This window comes from Pithys albifrons, chromosome 3 (genome assembly GCF_047495875.1).
Source record: "Pithys albifrons albifrons isolate INPA30051 chromosome 3, PitAlb_v1, whole genome shotgun sequence".
Lineage (NCBI taxonomy): Eukaryota > Metazoa > Chordata > Aves > Passeriformes > Thamnophilidae > Pithys > Pithys albifrons.
This window is the reverse complement of record NC_092460.1, coordinates 232,836-249,628: the sequence shown is the minus strand read 5'-3', so window position 1 is coordinate 249,628 and position 16,793 is coordinate 232,836. Positions and strand designations below refer to the sequence as shown.

The window sequence follows — 16,793 nt, the reverse complement described above, 5'->3', positions numbered from 1 at the left end:
TGAGTATTTTGGAATGCAGACTTTTGGTATGTGGAAGTGCAGGCAGTTAGACCTGAGTTGTGCACTGCACTGAGAATAAGTGAATACTGAAAGCAAATGGCTTAAAAATGATTCTCTGGTTGTTCTGGTATTTGGTGTCACGGTACTTTCCTTATTGTTATCTTAGTATAATTGGAATAATTTGTACTGAACTAATAATGGTATATATTTGTTCAGTTAGACTCTGGAAGACATAAAAGGATGTTTCTTCTGATCTTCTTAACCTTCCTAAAATTTCTTTCAATACTCAGAAAGAAGCTGACAATTTAGCATTCCGATGCAGTCAGAAAACAGTCTTTCTAGAGCTATGAGACACCAGAGAGGTTTCGTCTCAGTTAAAAACTGAACCAGTGATCTCAGCTTAGTCCAGAAGGAATAAAAAGCCTGTTCTAATCAGACTTCTTATTGCATATACCATTTAAAAATTATTCTGTATCTGGGGTTTTACCACTCCAGCATCACGTGTGGGAGGCTTAAAACAACTTGTGGAGAAGAAGGAAGAGAGAACTGCATGTTTGCTAGTCTTCAGTACTGTAGTGTTTCACAGTATCCACTGCTGCTTTGAGCTGCAGGGCATCTGTCTAATCACAGAATGGGTAACTCATCTTTCCGTCCACATTATTTTGGAAATGTTACGTGCCAGACACTCCACCATTGCTGAAGTACCACTGCTTCTTTTGTAGGCAGCAGTTGAGGGCTGCAGAGTACTGAAAACTCTTGCCAGTTAAAACCAGGGAGGGAATAGAAGTGGTTTTAGTATCTTATAAGCCTGGCTCCCCAGCTTTGCATTTTCAAATCAGCTATTGCAATGACTGAACATCCTAAATTAACCTTCTGGTAGTAAAATGCATAAAATTTTTATTAGGTAAAACTGAGTCTTTACATCTTTAGCACCATAAACTGGCATTTTTACAACTAACTCCAAGGAAAGAACATCACTTTGGATGTCTTATACCAGTTTCTGCAGTGCCTGGCCTTTCTATGGAATGTCCATCCCAGAAGGGCATACAAATATACCTACTCTATTCCTGAGATGTGACAAGGCTTGAACATTTTCTACATTCTCATCCTTGTTCTTGTCAGACAGTGTCTGTGCTGAAACAGTGACTAATGAGGAAAAGACTGAACTGTAGACAATGCCAGGATCTCCCAAGCTTTGTTGTATAAACAAATTTGAAATAAAATCATGTCATGAACTCATTTCCTTTAAGTAAAATAACCATGCAGACATCCACTTGAAAGAACTATAGTTTGAACAGTTACCCATTTTCCCTCCAGTGATAATTTTCTACAGCAAAAGGAATCAAGTCATCTTAAGTTTTTCCTTCTGCTACCTTCAGTAACATTGCTGGTGGAAATGAGGTTACAGTAGTGGACGTTGTCCACAGGATAGTAATAGGCCTAGTGATGTCCTACTCTTACCTACTTGTGCCAGCTACTGATCACTACTGATTCCTTACATAGTGTTTTTCCTAACAGCTTTATCTGTTGGTCTTGCCTTTCATGAGGCTTCTTAAACAATTTTCCTTTTTCTTTGGTGGAGGTGTGAGGGGCAGGCAGTAGGAGGAGTTCAAGTGTTTGTTTAACAACCCAAACAAAAGAATGCACAGCTTCTTGCCTTTTATCAGGACAATTTCACTCTTCTTTAATTTCTGCGTTCTTTGCTGTCTGAGCCACTTCAAAGGTTCTGGCTTTAACTTCTAAATGGATATAAAGCAACATTGCACCATAAGCAATGTGTATGTTCACAAATAATTGTGCATGTTTATTTTAGGATGTGTTTTAGTTTGGAGGGAGACACACCCACCTTGTACTTAAAAGGAAACTCTTGGGGAATACGAATTCCTTTAGCCTGCTCCTCCCCTTATTGTTTGATGCTTCCTTGTACTGACAAGAACCGCTTCCTCTCCTTACCCACCTTCCTTCAGGCAACGCTGCATGGCTCCCTTCCTGCCACGGTCCATATGAAATTACATTACATTAGTCTCCTTCCATCCAAGTTTCTAAGCAGTGAACAGTAGCCCAGCAGCTCTCGTGGATTAGCAATTAACCCATACAGCTTTCCTTCTTCAAGTGCTTCTTGAAACAATAAACATTTTGTAGTGAGGTACTGCCTGAAACACTGCAACTAACCACTTTCAAATGTTTTATGTTTTCCAGGTTTAGGAATTAGCCCAGAATTTAATTAAGCCTTATAAGGGACCATACCTATGAATACCACCACCAAGACCTAATTAAACACTGAGGTTTCAGATTTGCAGGAATATTTGTAGACATGTCCCAGGGCCATGGTCTTTGCTAATGGCTCAAGAAATGACATAGCTACACAGTGCAGATATTGGTTCCAGCTTGGCTGGTGCTGCAGTCCAGTTCAGGCATCTTCTCAGATGCTGAAAGTAGCTTTTTCTGACCAATGAACTTTCATGGACCCATGTTTTCATCATGTTTTGGCATTAATTCAACTCAGACATAAGTTAAAATGGGAGACACACTGAGGACAGAAATTGTTCGGGCATCTGCAGAGCTTTTGGATGGAAGCGACAGTGCAGGTGGAGGGATCACATTGCAACAGTGGGATGGGACTGCACCAAACCCACCCAGAACCTCAGTGGAAACCAGTGCACACAAGTCCTGTCTGTCACTGCTTCTGCCCAGGAAGAAGGGACTGAAATCCACAGATGGAAAGTGCCTGAGAAGCAGGAGGCAAAGGGAGAATATCCAGACGAGGGTATCAGAAAGCCTTGTTCAGCTTTGATCAGGAGCTGTGTAATTGCACACAGCTGTATCAGAATGAGAGGAAATTCTGTACCTGTGTCTATTTCAGCTTGTCTAATACATGGGTTTATCCTTTGACTGTGATGCTTCCTCCTTAGAGAAGCATTCTGAGAGAATGGTGGTACAGAGCTTTCTATCAAAATAACACATGGAAGGAACAGCTCTCAGCAGATGAAAAGCTGTGTTTAGACCTGACCAGAACATAGCACCAAGCACTATAGTAATGCTGCTTGGAATGTAAGGCAAGCCAAGCACAGAGTCACATAAAACTCATTTATTACATTTCCAGTACAGAAAGCTGTAGGTTCCAACATGTAATTACAATGCCACCAGCTGTCCAGGTCAGACAGTGAGGATGTGTTCAAGCTGAATATTTAGATAAGCCATTTTAATGTCACTCTGAATTAAGTACCCATCTTAAGCTTCAATATGTTGGAGATAAAACAGATGAGGTAGCATGATTTACAAGGAAAGTATAATCCCTGTGAAGGGGTTCAACTCATACACTACCAGTGCTGTCACTGGTAGGACCCCAGGATGTATTAACTGAGATACCATTAATCGTACAAGATTTGCTGCAGAAGTTCACTTTGTTTTACAGCATGTAAATGCATCACTTACTTCACACTGTTGGGGAAAAGTCTGAAATTTCAAAAGTTAGATAAGAAGTGAAAACAGTTACATAGGAGTTACTTGACATAGAAAAGGTATTCAGACCAGGATTTTCAAACTCTGTTGGAATCCAAGTCTTCCTTTCAAATAAGACCTCAGTCCAGAGATAGGTATCAGCTCCCAGTTTGACCTGAACAGGTGTTAGATCCTTAAGTGTTTTCTGAGAATTGAGACTTTACACACTTGAAATGTGAGGTCCCGGTCAAAGCCAGAAGGTAATTGGCTCCTAAATGCTTCATATTTATAAAAATGGTATTTCATCTTCTGCCTAATCTGATACTTTTGAAAAACATCTATCCTCTCTTATCAGTATATGTTCTTCTGATCAAAGGTACTCTGTATATACCAAGAAGGTGCCACTAGTGTGAAGATTAGTTCTACAGGCAGTAGTAACTATCCAAAAAATTCCCATGGGAATTTTGATTGAAATATTAACAGGTAGGCTGTCAGAGCACGTCCCACTCTGCAGAAGTAAAATACTGCTCTGTAAGATTACTGGAATGCATCCTCTAGGATTAGATCAATGCATTATGACTCTGGGATATCAGATCAATAGCTGACAAATTTCTGTTACTATGTAACTTCACTGCAGTCATCTGTAAATATAATTCAACAGCACAGCATCCCTAGTGAAACACTGCTGGATCTTCCTATGGGCAGGACCATTTCAGCACCCAGCAAATCGGTACTTAGGGGCTGGAAGGTCCTATATATGAGGCTGATCTGGTCTCTTGTCTCTAATCACAGATTTCCTGTGGCCATGGGTGGATTGCTTCATCTTTCTTTTCCTATCAGGTCTGCATCTCTGAGGATAATCCATATGTCTCTTCCTGTTTTCTGTCTGTCATTATTCTGAGTTCTGTGGGATCCCAGCTGCCACATATGCCTGCACACAGGACTCTGCTTAGTGGTGCTGTGTGGGACTTCCTGTAACACGAGGACAGCTAATGCTGGTCCCTGGGCTGAGACAGCTCAGAAATACCCCTCTCCTTCAGATTCAGTAGGAAGTTCTGCTTTGCACTGATGGGAGACACATTCCTTGCATTGTGTGAACACACAAAACAAAGGCTGAGAAGGGATATGAGCACTCTATAAATACAACCTGGAGGTAAACAACAGAAGAGGAAAAGAACTATTTTTAAGCAAAAGGACAATGTAATCACAAGAATAAGTGGTGTTGAACATGTCTGGCAACTAGAAGAACTAGCATTGGCAAGAGTTTCTCAGTTTGGTGAGAGGAGCAACAGGAGAGCTACCTGAAAAGTTTTCGTTTGACATAATTGGATGAATTAATAAAAGTAGTATGACCCTGTGTCCTGCAACAACAGGTACTTCTTTTAGTAATGAAGATAGTCCCATTTGATCCTACATTTCTGAAAAATAAAAGTCTTTACAAATGGATACATCTGATATTTCTTATACTGCACTTCCACTGACAACAGGAACAAATCAGAGCTGAGCTGTTTCAAATAATGGACAAAGGAAGGGAGCTAGAAGCATCATGGCTAAAGCAATTTTTGTCTAGCTTACTTAACTTTCAAATGACTTTGTCTCGGGAGGGACAGAGTCTGGTCCAGATCTCAATCAGAAAACAGAATGGAAATATCACCACATTTTAGGAAAGTGTCTCACTCCCAACTCCAAGAAGAGAACCTTTTGCATTAAACTCAGAGGAGTGGTAGGACACACTGATACAACAGCAGAGGGCTGGGTTTGACCCAAAAGAGCTTTTCCAGTCCTATGTTCCTGAGCTGTGGCAAACAATGATTCACAGTTTCCCAACACATGACAGTTACAGGGCAAGGTATCTAGCAGTGAAATCTCTGGGTTTCAGGATGTACCCATGCAAGTGAGGTGCCCAGCAATATTCACCTTCTGGAACAAGGAAACACAATGGAAAAATTTAGGGCTAACACAAAGAGGCCATTGCCCTTCCTCTTCAATTCCAGATGCAGAATTAAATTTTTCTAAATAATTCTAGAGCTAGCAATAATTGTTTTCTGAATTGTTGTTTTTCATATCCATGCCTCACTCCTGAAATGTTGGAGAACAATTTAAAGTTTGCCCCAATTTTATAGTGGCTTCTTTTAATGCTTTAACTGTTGAATGTCTTGTTCCCTTCTCATCCTGTCTCTGTCATCTTCCCAGTTTCCATCAAGGAAAAGTTCTGGGAAGTTAACAGAAGGAATGAGGAAGGGTTTCAGTTTGCCTTGGAGAGAAAATTCTGCAAAAAAACCTTACCTCCCCCAATACCAGACTTTAGGAAAGAAAGTCACGTCAAATTCCCTAGGGACTTCGTGAAGGGGTGAGTGTGTTCGAGGGAGTAGTGGGCGAACAGCCCGGTCCCTCAGCAGGCGCAGCGCTCCCGATGTGCCGGTCAATCATCCCCGCAACCCTCGCCGCGCCCGTGCTCGCCGCTTGACCCCGTCCCGCCGGGACAAGTCGTGGAGCACGCATGGCCCCAGGGAGCCAGCAAACACCTGCCAGCTCGGGTGGAAACGGAGGGCCGGCCCCGGCCCGAGGGTGCCTGAAGGAGAGATGCCAGTTCCGGCGGCACGGCCCGGGAGCCGCCGACCCCGAAGGAGGGATGGCGGGACGGCGGGGGATGTGAGAGCCGCGGGGCAGCAGCGCTAGGGCGGGGGGTGTCCTCCCGACAGCGGGATGTGCCAGCCGGAGGAAGGAGGGTGCTGGTGCCGGAGGAAGGAAGCCTGCCAGGCGTTTGCCGGCCTCGGGGAAAAGATGTCCGGAGGCGGAGAGCCTTCCCGACGGGCCCGCGCACTTACCGGCGTTGTTCATCTTCCACCCCAACTTGGCTCTCCGGCTGCCGCGGGCGCTCAGCGCATGGTCCCGGGGGGCCGCCGCCCTCGCCCCTCGCCAGGCGCTCCAGCCCGTGCGGGCCCGGGAGCGCAGCGCGGCGATGCCGGGGGCGGGCGGCGGTGCCGGGGGCGGGCGGCGGTGCCGGGGTGGGCGGCGGTGCCGGGGGCGGGCGGCGGTGCCGGGAGCGCAGCGCGGCGGTGCCGGGGGAGGTCAGCGGTGCCGGGGCGGGCAGCGCCGCCGCCTCCGCCCTGCCCCGCGCGCGACCCGTCGGGGGGCGGTGGCGGCGCCGGGGCCGCTGGGCCGGCGGCGCTGGGGCTGGGCCGGGCGGGGCCGGGCCGGCTCCGGCAGTCCCGGCGCCGTGCGGGCAGTACCGATGCGCGGCGAGTCCGAGGGCCCCGCGGGGAGCAGGGGGGATGGACACGGCGCGGCGGAGTCCTTCGTTTCCCCTTTCGCATGCCCCGTTTTCATGTTCCCCACGCCCTTTCCACCGCCCTTGGTCCCTCTTTGCCCCTCGCTTGGTTCCCCCTCTCGTCATCCCTCTTCGTCCCGCTTTCTCGCCTCCCTCCGCATGGCCTCCATCGCGCCCTCCTTCCATCCTTTTCCCCTCTTCATCCTTTGCATCCGTCTTGCTCATCCTTCCCTTCTCTCCGTAATTTGCCCCCTCCATTCATCCTTCCCAATTCATTCATTCATTCATACATACCCCCACTCCGTTGCCCCGTGGGACACGACCGCCCCAGCCTAGGGACCTCCAGGGAACGAGGCTCGGGGGAGCCCCCGCCGCGCCCCATCGCGCCCCGGGCGTTTTTCCCTAAGCGGGAGCATCCCTGCGGAGCCCACAGTACCTGCTGCTCAGGAAGCGGGATCTGAGCGCAGGGGAGCCAGGCACGGTCCCTCGCATACAAACCACGCTTGCTCAGAGCAGTTTCAGACAGCTGCAGGCTGCTGTCTTTTCCCCTCTCCCAGAAACCAGCTCCTGGCTCAATGAGGTTAACACAGGCACCCGGTTTTCGCACTGGTAGCCGCACTAACCCCCAGATAAAGTTTGAATCATCCTCTTCGTCTCAGTGGAGGCACAATATAGCCCAGTGGGGCTGGTATTGCTAATGCAAGGAAGCACGACTTTGCAAATTACACTGCGCTGGTAAAGAAATCCCAGGAGGGCTGAGCCGAACCTAAGCTTCGCTTCTCTAGTCGCAGAGGGACCATTCCTTCCCAGAGCAGGACAGTTGTTTGCAGCAACCCGAGTCCTGTGGGCCAGAGTTGTACCTGTTGAGCATCCAGTCTGTGGTGTGTGTGAAGCAGTCAGGTCCTGCTTTGACATTTTGAATCCCTCAGGAATCACAACAATTGCTAACACCATCCACAACAACTTCATTTTAAATGCTGTTAGTTCTGCTTTTGCAAAGTGCCCGATAACTAACATCATCCTGCTGGCAGGTGCTCTGTAGCGTAGGCAAAGCTCTTTTTCCTGATCTCTCGATGCTGTCTCCCTGTGACTGATGCAGTATAGGGTGCCTTGCACTGTAGTGCACAGACATCTGAAGAGAGGAAGCAAGCAGTGAGGAAGATGGCAATTAAATCCTTGTTTCTATGAGCTTAAGTCTCTCACTGAGGCTGGGTTCTGGTTCTCTAGAGGACCCTGGTTGTATCACTACACCTCTAAGCAAGCATTTGCAATCCTGTCTGGATTTGGAGATGGATAAATTCACAGCAGCAGCTCTTTCATTACTACTCTGACTGACATAAATGGGGAGATGGAAAGGCCTATATATTCCTTCATAACATAATGTGTCTGGTCTGTGTCCTGGTGCCGGGGATAGAATGGGTTTCCCTGATGCACCTACAACCAGCAGTCATCCAGCCTTCTCCCATCTTCATGTACTGGTCCCTGATTTGTTCTTGCCACCTGCAGCCCTGATTTCTGTGTCAAGCGACACAACTTATGTCAATAGAATGCATTATCTGAAGTAGCTTCAGGAATACAGATTTGGGTCTTGCAAAGGATGGAAAAAGTTTGTGAGGCAATGGAAAAGAAAGCACAATTTAAAATATCAAATCCAGTACAAGACGTTTGGAAAAATATTGCTTAAATATGTTTTCCAGGAGAATAACATTTTGGTTAAACAGCTACAAAAAACTAATGCAGTAGGGAAGGGGCAGCAGGAAGGAAAGAAACATGTTTTCACAGAAGTATTGAGAATGTGATCTGCAGAATTTGGGCAGTTTCCTAATAAACTGAAAAATATAGTGTAGGTTACAAAGTTTTCCCACACGTAGATACATAATGGAAAAATGTTGATCAAAAGTGTTACTAGCAAAACAAAACCATTGTAAAAGACATTCTGCAAATAGACCAGGTGGTCTTGTAATTGCTGTATTATTTCTACAGTGCACTTCACTCGGTCTGCTGCAGGGCAAAGAACTATGATACTTCATAGATGTTGATCCAAATAATCAGTTTGTGAAAAAATTCATGGGGCAAGGAATAACTCACTTTTTTTTTCTGTAGAAGGAGCTGTGCACTCCAGCAGAACCCTATACTTAAAGACCAAGGGGGTAATTCCTGCTTCCAACATCATGCCAGTGGTTCAGAGCCTGGCTGAGGGGCAGGCATTATGACCTAGCTCTGTAAATGGTGAGTGCTTCTCACAAGTTCCTGGCTGCCTGTGCTCAAATCTGCTTCCTGCTGGGTAGGACAGGGTGCCAGGTTACCTCCAGGAGTTGCTGACTCCTCACTTTCATCAGTTCAGATTGGTTTGAATTTTGAACTGGTTTGTGATGCTTAAAAATGCAACCCATGCACTGCTACAAAATATTGTGCTGTTCACCAAGGAATGTGTTCTTGAGCAACTCAGACTGACTTTGGACCCCAAGAACTGCTGCATGGGCAGTTGGACTACAAATCCAGTGCACTAGGGAAAACCCCCAAATATCTGTGCAACAAGAGTATATTTAGAAAGCAAAAAGCGTATATTCTCTCTATTGTTAGTCTAAAAGACAGTCCAGGGTATAATTTCCTGCACTGAAATGATGAAAAGCTGTGAGAATTTTATAGCTAAATGCAAATAAGAACCGTAAAAGAACTCCTTGAAATTTGTCTGCTTATTCTCTAATACTCTTGAAAACCAACGGGGAAGGACCTGCATTACTAATGGAAGAGTGGGAAAGTGTATGCATGTGGACATGTTCAGGAGATGCTGAAGAGTCAAGTCAAATTTCTAAAAGAGAAATCTCCACATTTGCAAGCATATACTGCAACTAAGGGTTTTGAAAGGTGCAATCCACACCACATAACACATCCCTAGAAGCAAGCAGAGCTCAGCACAGAGACATTATCTTCCCCAGGGAGAATCCAGGACTTAATTGACTAGAAGTGAAATCGACATACCTATTTTCTTTACTCAATTACTGCAATAAATGAAGCATGTATTTTAAGAATCATTACAACTAATTTTTAATAATGAGGCTACTTTTAACAAAGGATTTCCTTCAAAACATAATCCAACTATCCATTTAAAAAGTTTGCTTAATTTAAAACTCAGATGAACATTCTAGGTTTATAGGTTCCCATCCACCAGATGTTTTAAGTACTTGCTTAAATCTAAGCAAGTGCATCATCTGTTTTAAGTAGGGCTACTCTATATACTTAAGTGCCCTATTAGATCAGAGCTATCTGACATGTTGGAGTCGTATTTTTTATTACTGTAACACAAGCCAGCACTCTTTCCATTTTAATGAAGCTCTAGAGACTCTGTCTATTAAAGGTAGACTATCTGTGTATCCTAATTGTTAATTTTAAGCCTCTTTTTGTTATTACAAATAGGAGTTTATCAAGACAAGGTCTGCCTCTTTACAAGCAGTCTTTCAGGACATTTTTCATGATCTTTCACCCTGCTGTCTCTTCTTTAGGGTCTATAGGTTTGGATTTTGGGTATTGTGTTTTGGTGCTTTTTTTTTACTGTTTTGGTGTCAGTGGCCTTACTAAAAGAAATTTTGTTCCATTGAACTGAAGCACACCAGGGGGACTGGGGGTGTTTGCCCTCAAAATGACTTTGAGCTAATCTTCCTACTTCCTAGCAGTAGTTAGAATTTTAGAAACCAACATTGCCTTACAAAACTTCATATGCATCTGGTCTTAGTTGCCTGAGAAATCACCTATTTTCATGGTATTCTGATACTTCCTCCTGCATTCCAGCTGGTAGTACACCCCCTGAGAAACCACAGGGTAGGGGAGACGTGGTTCAACAGCACATCCCTGTTGGTGACCTGGCAAAGCCCAGGTGTGTAGGTCTACAGAGCAGCTAATCCCTTGTGTTTATCTCTCTAAGAGTGCCTGGAACACCTGAAAGGCTTAATATATAGTGGAAAATTGCTATGATGGCATGGATTAATGCTGATCAGGTCTGCTTTAACAGTATTCTACAAAAGCATTTCAATTATTGCGGTAAGCTGGTGCTACAATGCCACTAAAAGTGAAATCATTTACTAAAGCAGGACAGAAAAAAGTGAAGGTGTGTTAATAACCACATGCATTTCTTGGTGTGGCAGATAAATTTAAATGTAAAATGTGGGCAGCTTTGATGAGCAGAATATGATAATAGACACCTATGGTAAATACTGGTACGTAAACACTTTTTAGTAATTGATGTGATGGAATGGGACTGGGAGCAGTTGTAGACTGATGTCATTGCTGCCTGGTAACAAACTCCTGTGTCTATAGAGCTTGGTGTATCCTTCAGTGACTGGCATGTCATTTCTCTCCCACTTTCCTGGTTTCTCTTTCCTCTCTGCTCAAAAGCCTGACGTATACCAACAGGCTCAGAAGAGTAGGGTGCTCTGTATGTGACGGCTTGTCCCTGGCCAAGTGCCCAGAGAGCCACGAGAGCCACTGCCATGGAGATGCTTTGTTGGAATTAGAGGTGCATTGGCAGGGATGCGTCTTAGGTCTGTAGCACTGTAGCAGTCCAAGATCCTCTAGTTTGAAGTTAATGCTCATTTAAGAGCTGTTGGTACAGAAGGAAGTTGAAGGACCATCCCTCAGAAGATAAGATCTCAAAGATTCACCGCTAGTGAATGTTTCTTTGAAAGGGAGAAATTCAAACAAATATTGCCATGTTCTTCAGGGCCCGAGATTAAATCCTTGGATCTCCAGGAGCTCACTGACTAGCCAAACTAGAAGTGACCTAAAGTGAAGCTTGTTCATGTCAAAGTTTGATAGCATTATCTGCTCATCTTGGTGCCATTCAGTACAACACTTTCTGGCACATAATTTCTTCCTACTTTTGAACACCAATGTACCTTCTATGACAGAAATTTTACTTGCTGCCTTCACTCTACATTTCTCTTCTTCTTTACACCAAAACTGCCTGTACAGAACCTACTGAACATATGTCACAGCCTTGGCCCTTATTTTACATTCTCATCAAAGGCAAGAGAATCCAAGTGAAGACAAACTCAAAGGGGGTGGAAGGGAAGAGAGGAATAGGAGGGTTATCAGTACAAGATGCTCAACATTCTGTCCCACACCAGCAGTTTGTTACTTTGTAGCATATCTGTTTTTGAAGCACCTATTTTTTGGAATCAGAGAGAAGGAATTACAATTACCAGTTATTCATAACTGCAAACATGCTACCATTATCTAGTCAAGAGAGTTCATTTGACTATGAATTGCAAACTGCAGGAGATACTGGATTTTGAAGGATAGTGGATGTGTACAGATCCCAGAATGCTGTAGGAGAGGGATGCTAGAAGGACAGTGGAGTCAGTTCCTTGGAGACCAGCCTGTGTTTGTATTCCTTACATAGGAATACAACTGTGAAATACTCTAAAGATGTCTTTGACTCTCACTTGATCAAATGAACATTTGATAGTTTCACTCACCATTTTCAGTAAAGGGTCCCTACCAAGAGCACCAGTCCTCTCAGGAAGAAGTTTTATGTGTTTCCATTCTGGTTCATGATGCCATCAAAGTTCCTCTGATGCATCAAGTTTATGGGATTTTTACTGCTTAATATTATTGTAAGAAAAGAATATCTGTAGTTAATGGTGCAAAAGTTGAGAGACCCCACAGCTGAACCCACTCATTGCTCACTGCCATGGAGATTTTCTTTCCTTCTCAACTGCCTGGATGCCTAATTCTCAAGTGCTTGCTCAGTTTTGGCCCATGTCTTACCCAGGCATGGCTTCATCTAATGGAACTTACCTTGGGCAAGGATGCATCCAGAAATATGTTTATCTTTACTCAATGGCATGTGATGATTCTGCAGTCCAGAGGACTTGGTGCCTGTTTTTGCAATAGAGCTCTACTGGCAACACACAGAGAAGTGGCTGAAAATACACTTGTATGGATTTGTCTACTGCAGTTACTTATTTTTTCAGCCTTTCACACCCTCTCAGACACAGTCTGTTGTACAAAGCATTAGAGGAAATAGCATCACCGAGAGTCCAGTGTTGAGCTGGGAGCTGAAGGATGGCAGACAGGTGCTTCAGACATCAGTCAAAAAAAGCAATTGTAAGTGAGGAGCTGCACCACTGAAGATCAAATTGAGAAGTGTAAGTCTGATGTCAGTGAAAGAAAAATTGGGCATCAAGTTAAAAAGTCTGAGACTTGGCTGAAACAAACTCAGCACCAGTTCTAGCTTCACTGGGGCCAGAGCTGAATTTCACTCCTGGAGGTCCGTAAACACACTTGCTAAATTTCATCTGAAAAAAGGGGAAAAAACCTCCACCCAGCTGGAGAAATTTTGACTGGTTTTCTGCATTTGATGGGACCTTCCATTTGAGAACCCCAATAAAAGCAATGGCATTGAATCATCAAGAAGAGAAAAGGTTATGGCAATGATGGCTACTGCTACTTCTGAGCATTGTTTTGCACTACAACAATTAATCACACTGCTCATTTTATCAGGACTCAATACTGGGTGCAATGTGTTGTGTGAGAGTTACATATAGGGAGGAAGTCAAACACCCATTTCCTCTCAGTATTTGGATTTGTTTTGGTGTCATGCCAGGGAAAGTCTCAATCCAGGCACCTTCCACCACAAATCCTCCCCTTAACTTTGCAACCTACTTAGCACTGGGGCCTTTTTGGCTACTGTGAGCCTGAGCTGCATCCATTAGCACAGCCACTGACCCGCAGTGGGGTGGCAGCTGCATTCTTCATTTCCTGCCCAGGCATCTGCTGCCTGATTGGAGGAAAATAGTTCTTAAACCTTCTTCAAAACAGGAAACTTCTCTTCTCCCTGCTTCCTGAGGTACAGGAACTGTCTCCGAAGCAACCTCTGGACAAAGAAATCTCCTATTAACCACTGTGGTGCCACAACAGATACAGTGGGAGGTCACAATTCAAGGCATAATCAACCCTGAAGGCTGGAAAGTGCCTCTCTGTGCACCACTGCTCCCACCTCTCTGTGCCCACACTGCTGTGTCATTGGAAGCATTCCACTTTTGTAAACACTTTTCATCTGCATGATTAAATATTGATCCTGTGTCACCAACCTCTGGAACGTAATTTTGTAATATTGCCCCTCCACCTTTGTATTGGCGAGGTGACTGAACCTGGCACCATTTGCCACTGGTTTTTAACTTTTTTTTAAATGACCACCGTTTGTATCTCACAAGTATCATTTGACTAAAAGATATTGACATCTCATGCTTTGCTCATTGAATAGTTTCCCATTTATAGTCAAGCCTCCTTGAGTAGTCGGAAGTGGAGCTTCCAGCAAATCACTTTTAGTTTGAATGCAGCCCATTGAAGTCCTGGAGAAAACTACACACATGCTTATAATTTGCAGTTTGCGTTATTGGAGGCCCATTGCTAGCAGAGCCAGTGGAGCATAGCTGAAATGAGTATCAACTTCTGTAATTCTGCATTTGCAGAGAGTGTAAAAAATTTGACTTTAAAGTTCTGATATGGTGGGTACTTTTAAAAGAACCTGCAGTCAGCTGTATCTGATAGGGCATTAAAGTGCACTTCACAGAATAAAAATAAATGCAATAGGTAAAAATGGTAAACAGCGAGAAACCTTCGTTCTTACTTTTGGTTTTGGACATAAATTCTATGTACATGATGACCTTTTCACAGTAAAGGCAAAGCCCCAGAGTGGTCTCTGTCAGCTCCACCCACAAAACTGAGCCATTTAGATGTCTGAGTAATTTTCTTGTTGTTCAGGCTTTAGCAAATAGAGCAATAGGACACTACAACATTAAGAAGCTACCCTTTCCTTTGCATTCAGCTCCTTTCTCACGAAATACTTCCCAAGACTAGAATGCTTCAGGGTAGGATCAGACTGCAATTTCCTGCCAGCAAGCCAGGCTGTTGATCCTAGAATGGCTGCCTCCAAAATCGGGACTAATTATTTTGCTTATGCCTGTGCTTCAGTAACGACCACATTGTATTACTGATCACAGGCAAAGCTGTTATGTATGTGTGGCTTCTGCCTGCTGTAACCCAGGCCACCTGAATTGCCAGTAGTGGATAGAGCAGCCTTACAGCAGAAGGGCTTCTCTTTCTTTCCTATGATTTTCAAGCACACAAAAGCCTGTCCTTTCCACTGCAAGTGACTTCTAAAGGGAGAAGCAAAGTTTGTTGAGAGAAGGAATTAATTTTGATAGATTGATCTGTGTCATAAAGCAGACAAGCTTACCTTCAGTCCACTCACCAAATTCGGGGAAGAAAATACATGTTTTCTTGTTTTAGCATAGTCATAAATCTAAGAAGAATGTAATGAGACACAACTTTGCTGCTGCAGTGTTTCCAGTTCCTGGGTGTGTCTGGTAGTTACTCTTTGGAGGAAAAAAGCTTTAAACCGAGCTTTTAAAAGTTGAGGATGTGCTGCATGAGGAGAGGTAATACAAAAGTGGTGTTATTAGAATACAGAAACAGTTGGATTGTGGGATAAACTGCTTGTGATATATCTATCCCCTGGGGGCAGTTATGAGAGGATCCTTAACCAGGATGACGTTGTGAAATGCCAATAATTTCTTACCTTGAGCATCTCTCTCCTTGTTTCTTCAGTCTCTCATAGGCAACCAAGACCATTTTTACCTATTCTTCCATGTCTGGAGCAGGCCAAGTGCTTTTGTGGTGGTGTTCCATGTACTTTCTGCAGCACAAGGCAATGTGCTTCAAGTGGAAGTACATGTGAGGAAGGATGTGAAGCATTGCTGCAATTTTGACTCATTTCTCACTGAACTAGGAAATGAACTTTTCCACCTTGCTCCTGGTCACTGGTATGATGAGAAGCTCCACTAATATTGACCATGATCTGCTGGATAAGCAACAGAGGATGCATGAGAGCCTTATGGAACCAATCCACTCAGGAATGGTCCTCATCTGGAGCATCAGCCCTGAGTTCTCTCTCTTCTGCCTGGCATGGCTTTGCAGCATTTCTAAGCAATTACAGCTGTTTAAGGGTAATTCATTCCTAATTTTGTCATTACATTTTATTTCACTGAAATTTCTCTGCGAAGGTATCTGAGCAGCTCACTGCTTTGGACTGTGGACTGAAGTGACTAGACACAGAACAATTGTATAGGCTGGCTGGTAGCATTTATGAACCTTTAAAGCTGGGTCAGAGATCCCAGAATATACTTTTGATCCAAATAGAGAAAAAGAGAGACACAATTTAATCAGGTGACAATATTAGAAGCTACTTAATTTTCTTAATTTTCTTAATTATTTTGATTCATAAAAACAGATACGACATAACTAATACCTCATTATTCATATGCCTGTGGAGCAGTTTGCCTCTCTTTACCCCATCTTCTCATATATTCATTAATGTAGTTGATTCTGATAATGAAGATAGTGTCATCATTGTCTCTCAGTGCATGTTAGCAGGAGACTCCCTGGCCTTTGCCATTTTTCAGACTGTTTGCTCAGACCTATTGAGCTACTGGCTCACATACTCTCAATGTGGTAAAAGTACTTTGCTTTCCTAAAATCAGAGTATTGGATTTTTGTTCTTCTTTTAGGAAGCTGGACAATATTTTAGCTGTGTTTCCATCACTCCAGGACATCTTTTTGTTCTCCGAGCTGTGGCTGAACCATTCCCTTTCCATGGTCAGTCTAAGGACATTTTTTGCATTCCTCAGTTAAGGCAACAGTGATAAACCCATTTTGTTGCAGTGGTTTTAGGGTTATTTCCATATGATTACAACAAAGTGTCCTCTTTAAATTTCTTGCACTGCTCTGCATACCTCTTCACTAAAGACATTAGAATTCAAGTCATGCTAGTTCTGGGACATTTTTGAAGCTCTCCATATTTTCTAAGTGTTCTTCTTCCTAGAATAATGAAGGATTCTTTGAAGTCTTGTGTAGTGCTGGGATGTCAGCATAGTGGGCACTGAGAAAAAGAAGTGGGAAAATAAAGAAAAGGAATTTGTTCTACCTTTTTTTTTTCTGTCCTTGGGCACCTGTTAGTGGAAGAAGAGTTTAAATCCATTTTTGGCAGATACTGTTGAGCACTGGTATGGAAGGACTCCAA

General features: G+C 43.9%; 1 protein-coding gene and 1 long non-coding RNA gene across 4 annotated transcripts in view; one reads left to right on the top strand and one right to left on the bottom strand.

Annotated features, from left to right (window-relative positions):
- The window catches only part of FGD5 (FYVE, RhoGEF and PH domain containing 5), an 85,196-nt gene extending 78,665 nt beyond the window's left edge, over nucleotides 1-6,531 (bottom strand). For both annotated transcript variants that reach the window (XM_071550138.1, XM_071550139.1), the window contains exon 1: nucleotides 6,270-6,531. In XM_071550138.1, coding sequence (XP_071406239.1) covers nucleotides 6,270-6,282 — 13 coding nt within the window. In that variant the 5' untranslated portion in view covers nucleotides 6,283-6,531. The remainder of the gene's footprint in view (nucleotides 1-6,269) is intronic.
- Nucleotides 1-16,793, top strand: part of LOC139669640 (uncharacterized) — a 122,042-nt gene that overhangs the window by 81,248 nt on the left and 24,001 nt on the right. The gene's annotated exons all lie outside the window — the stretch shown is intronic.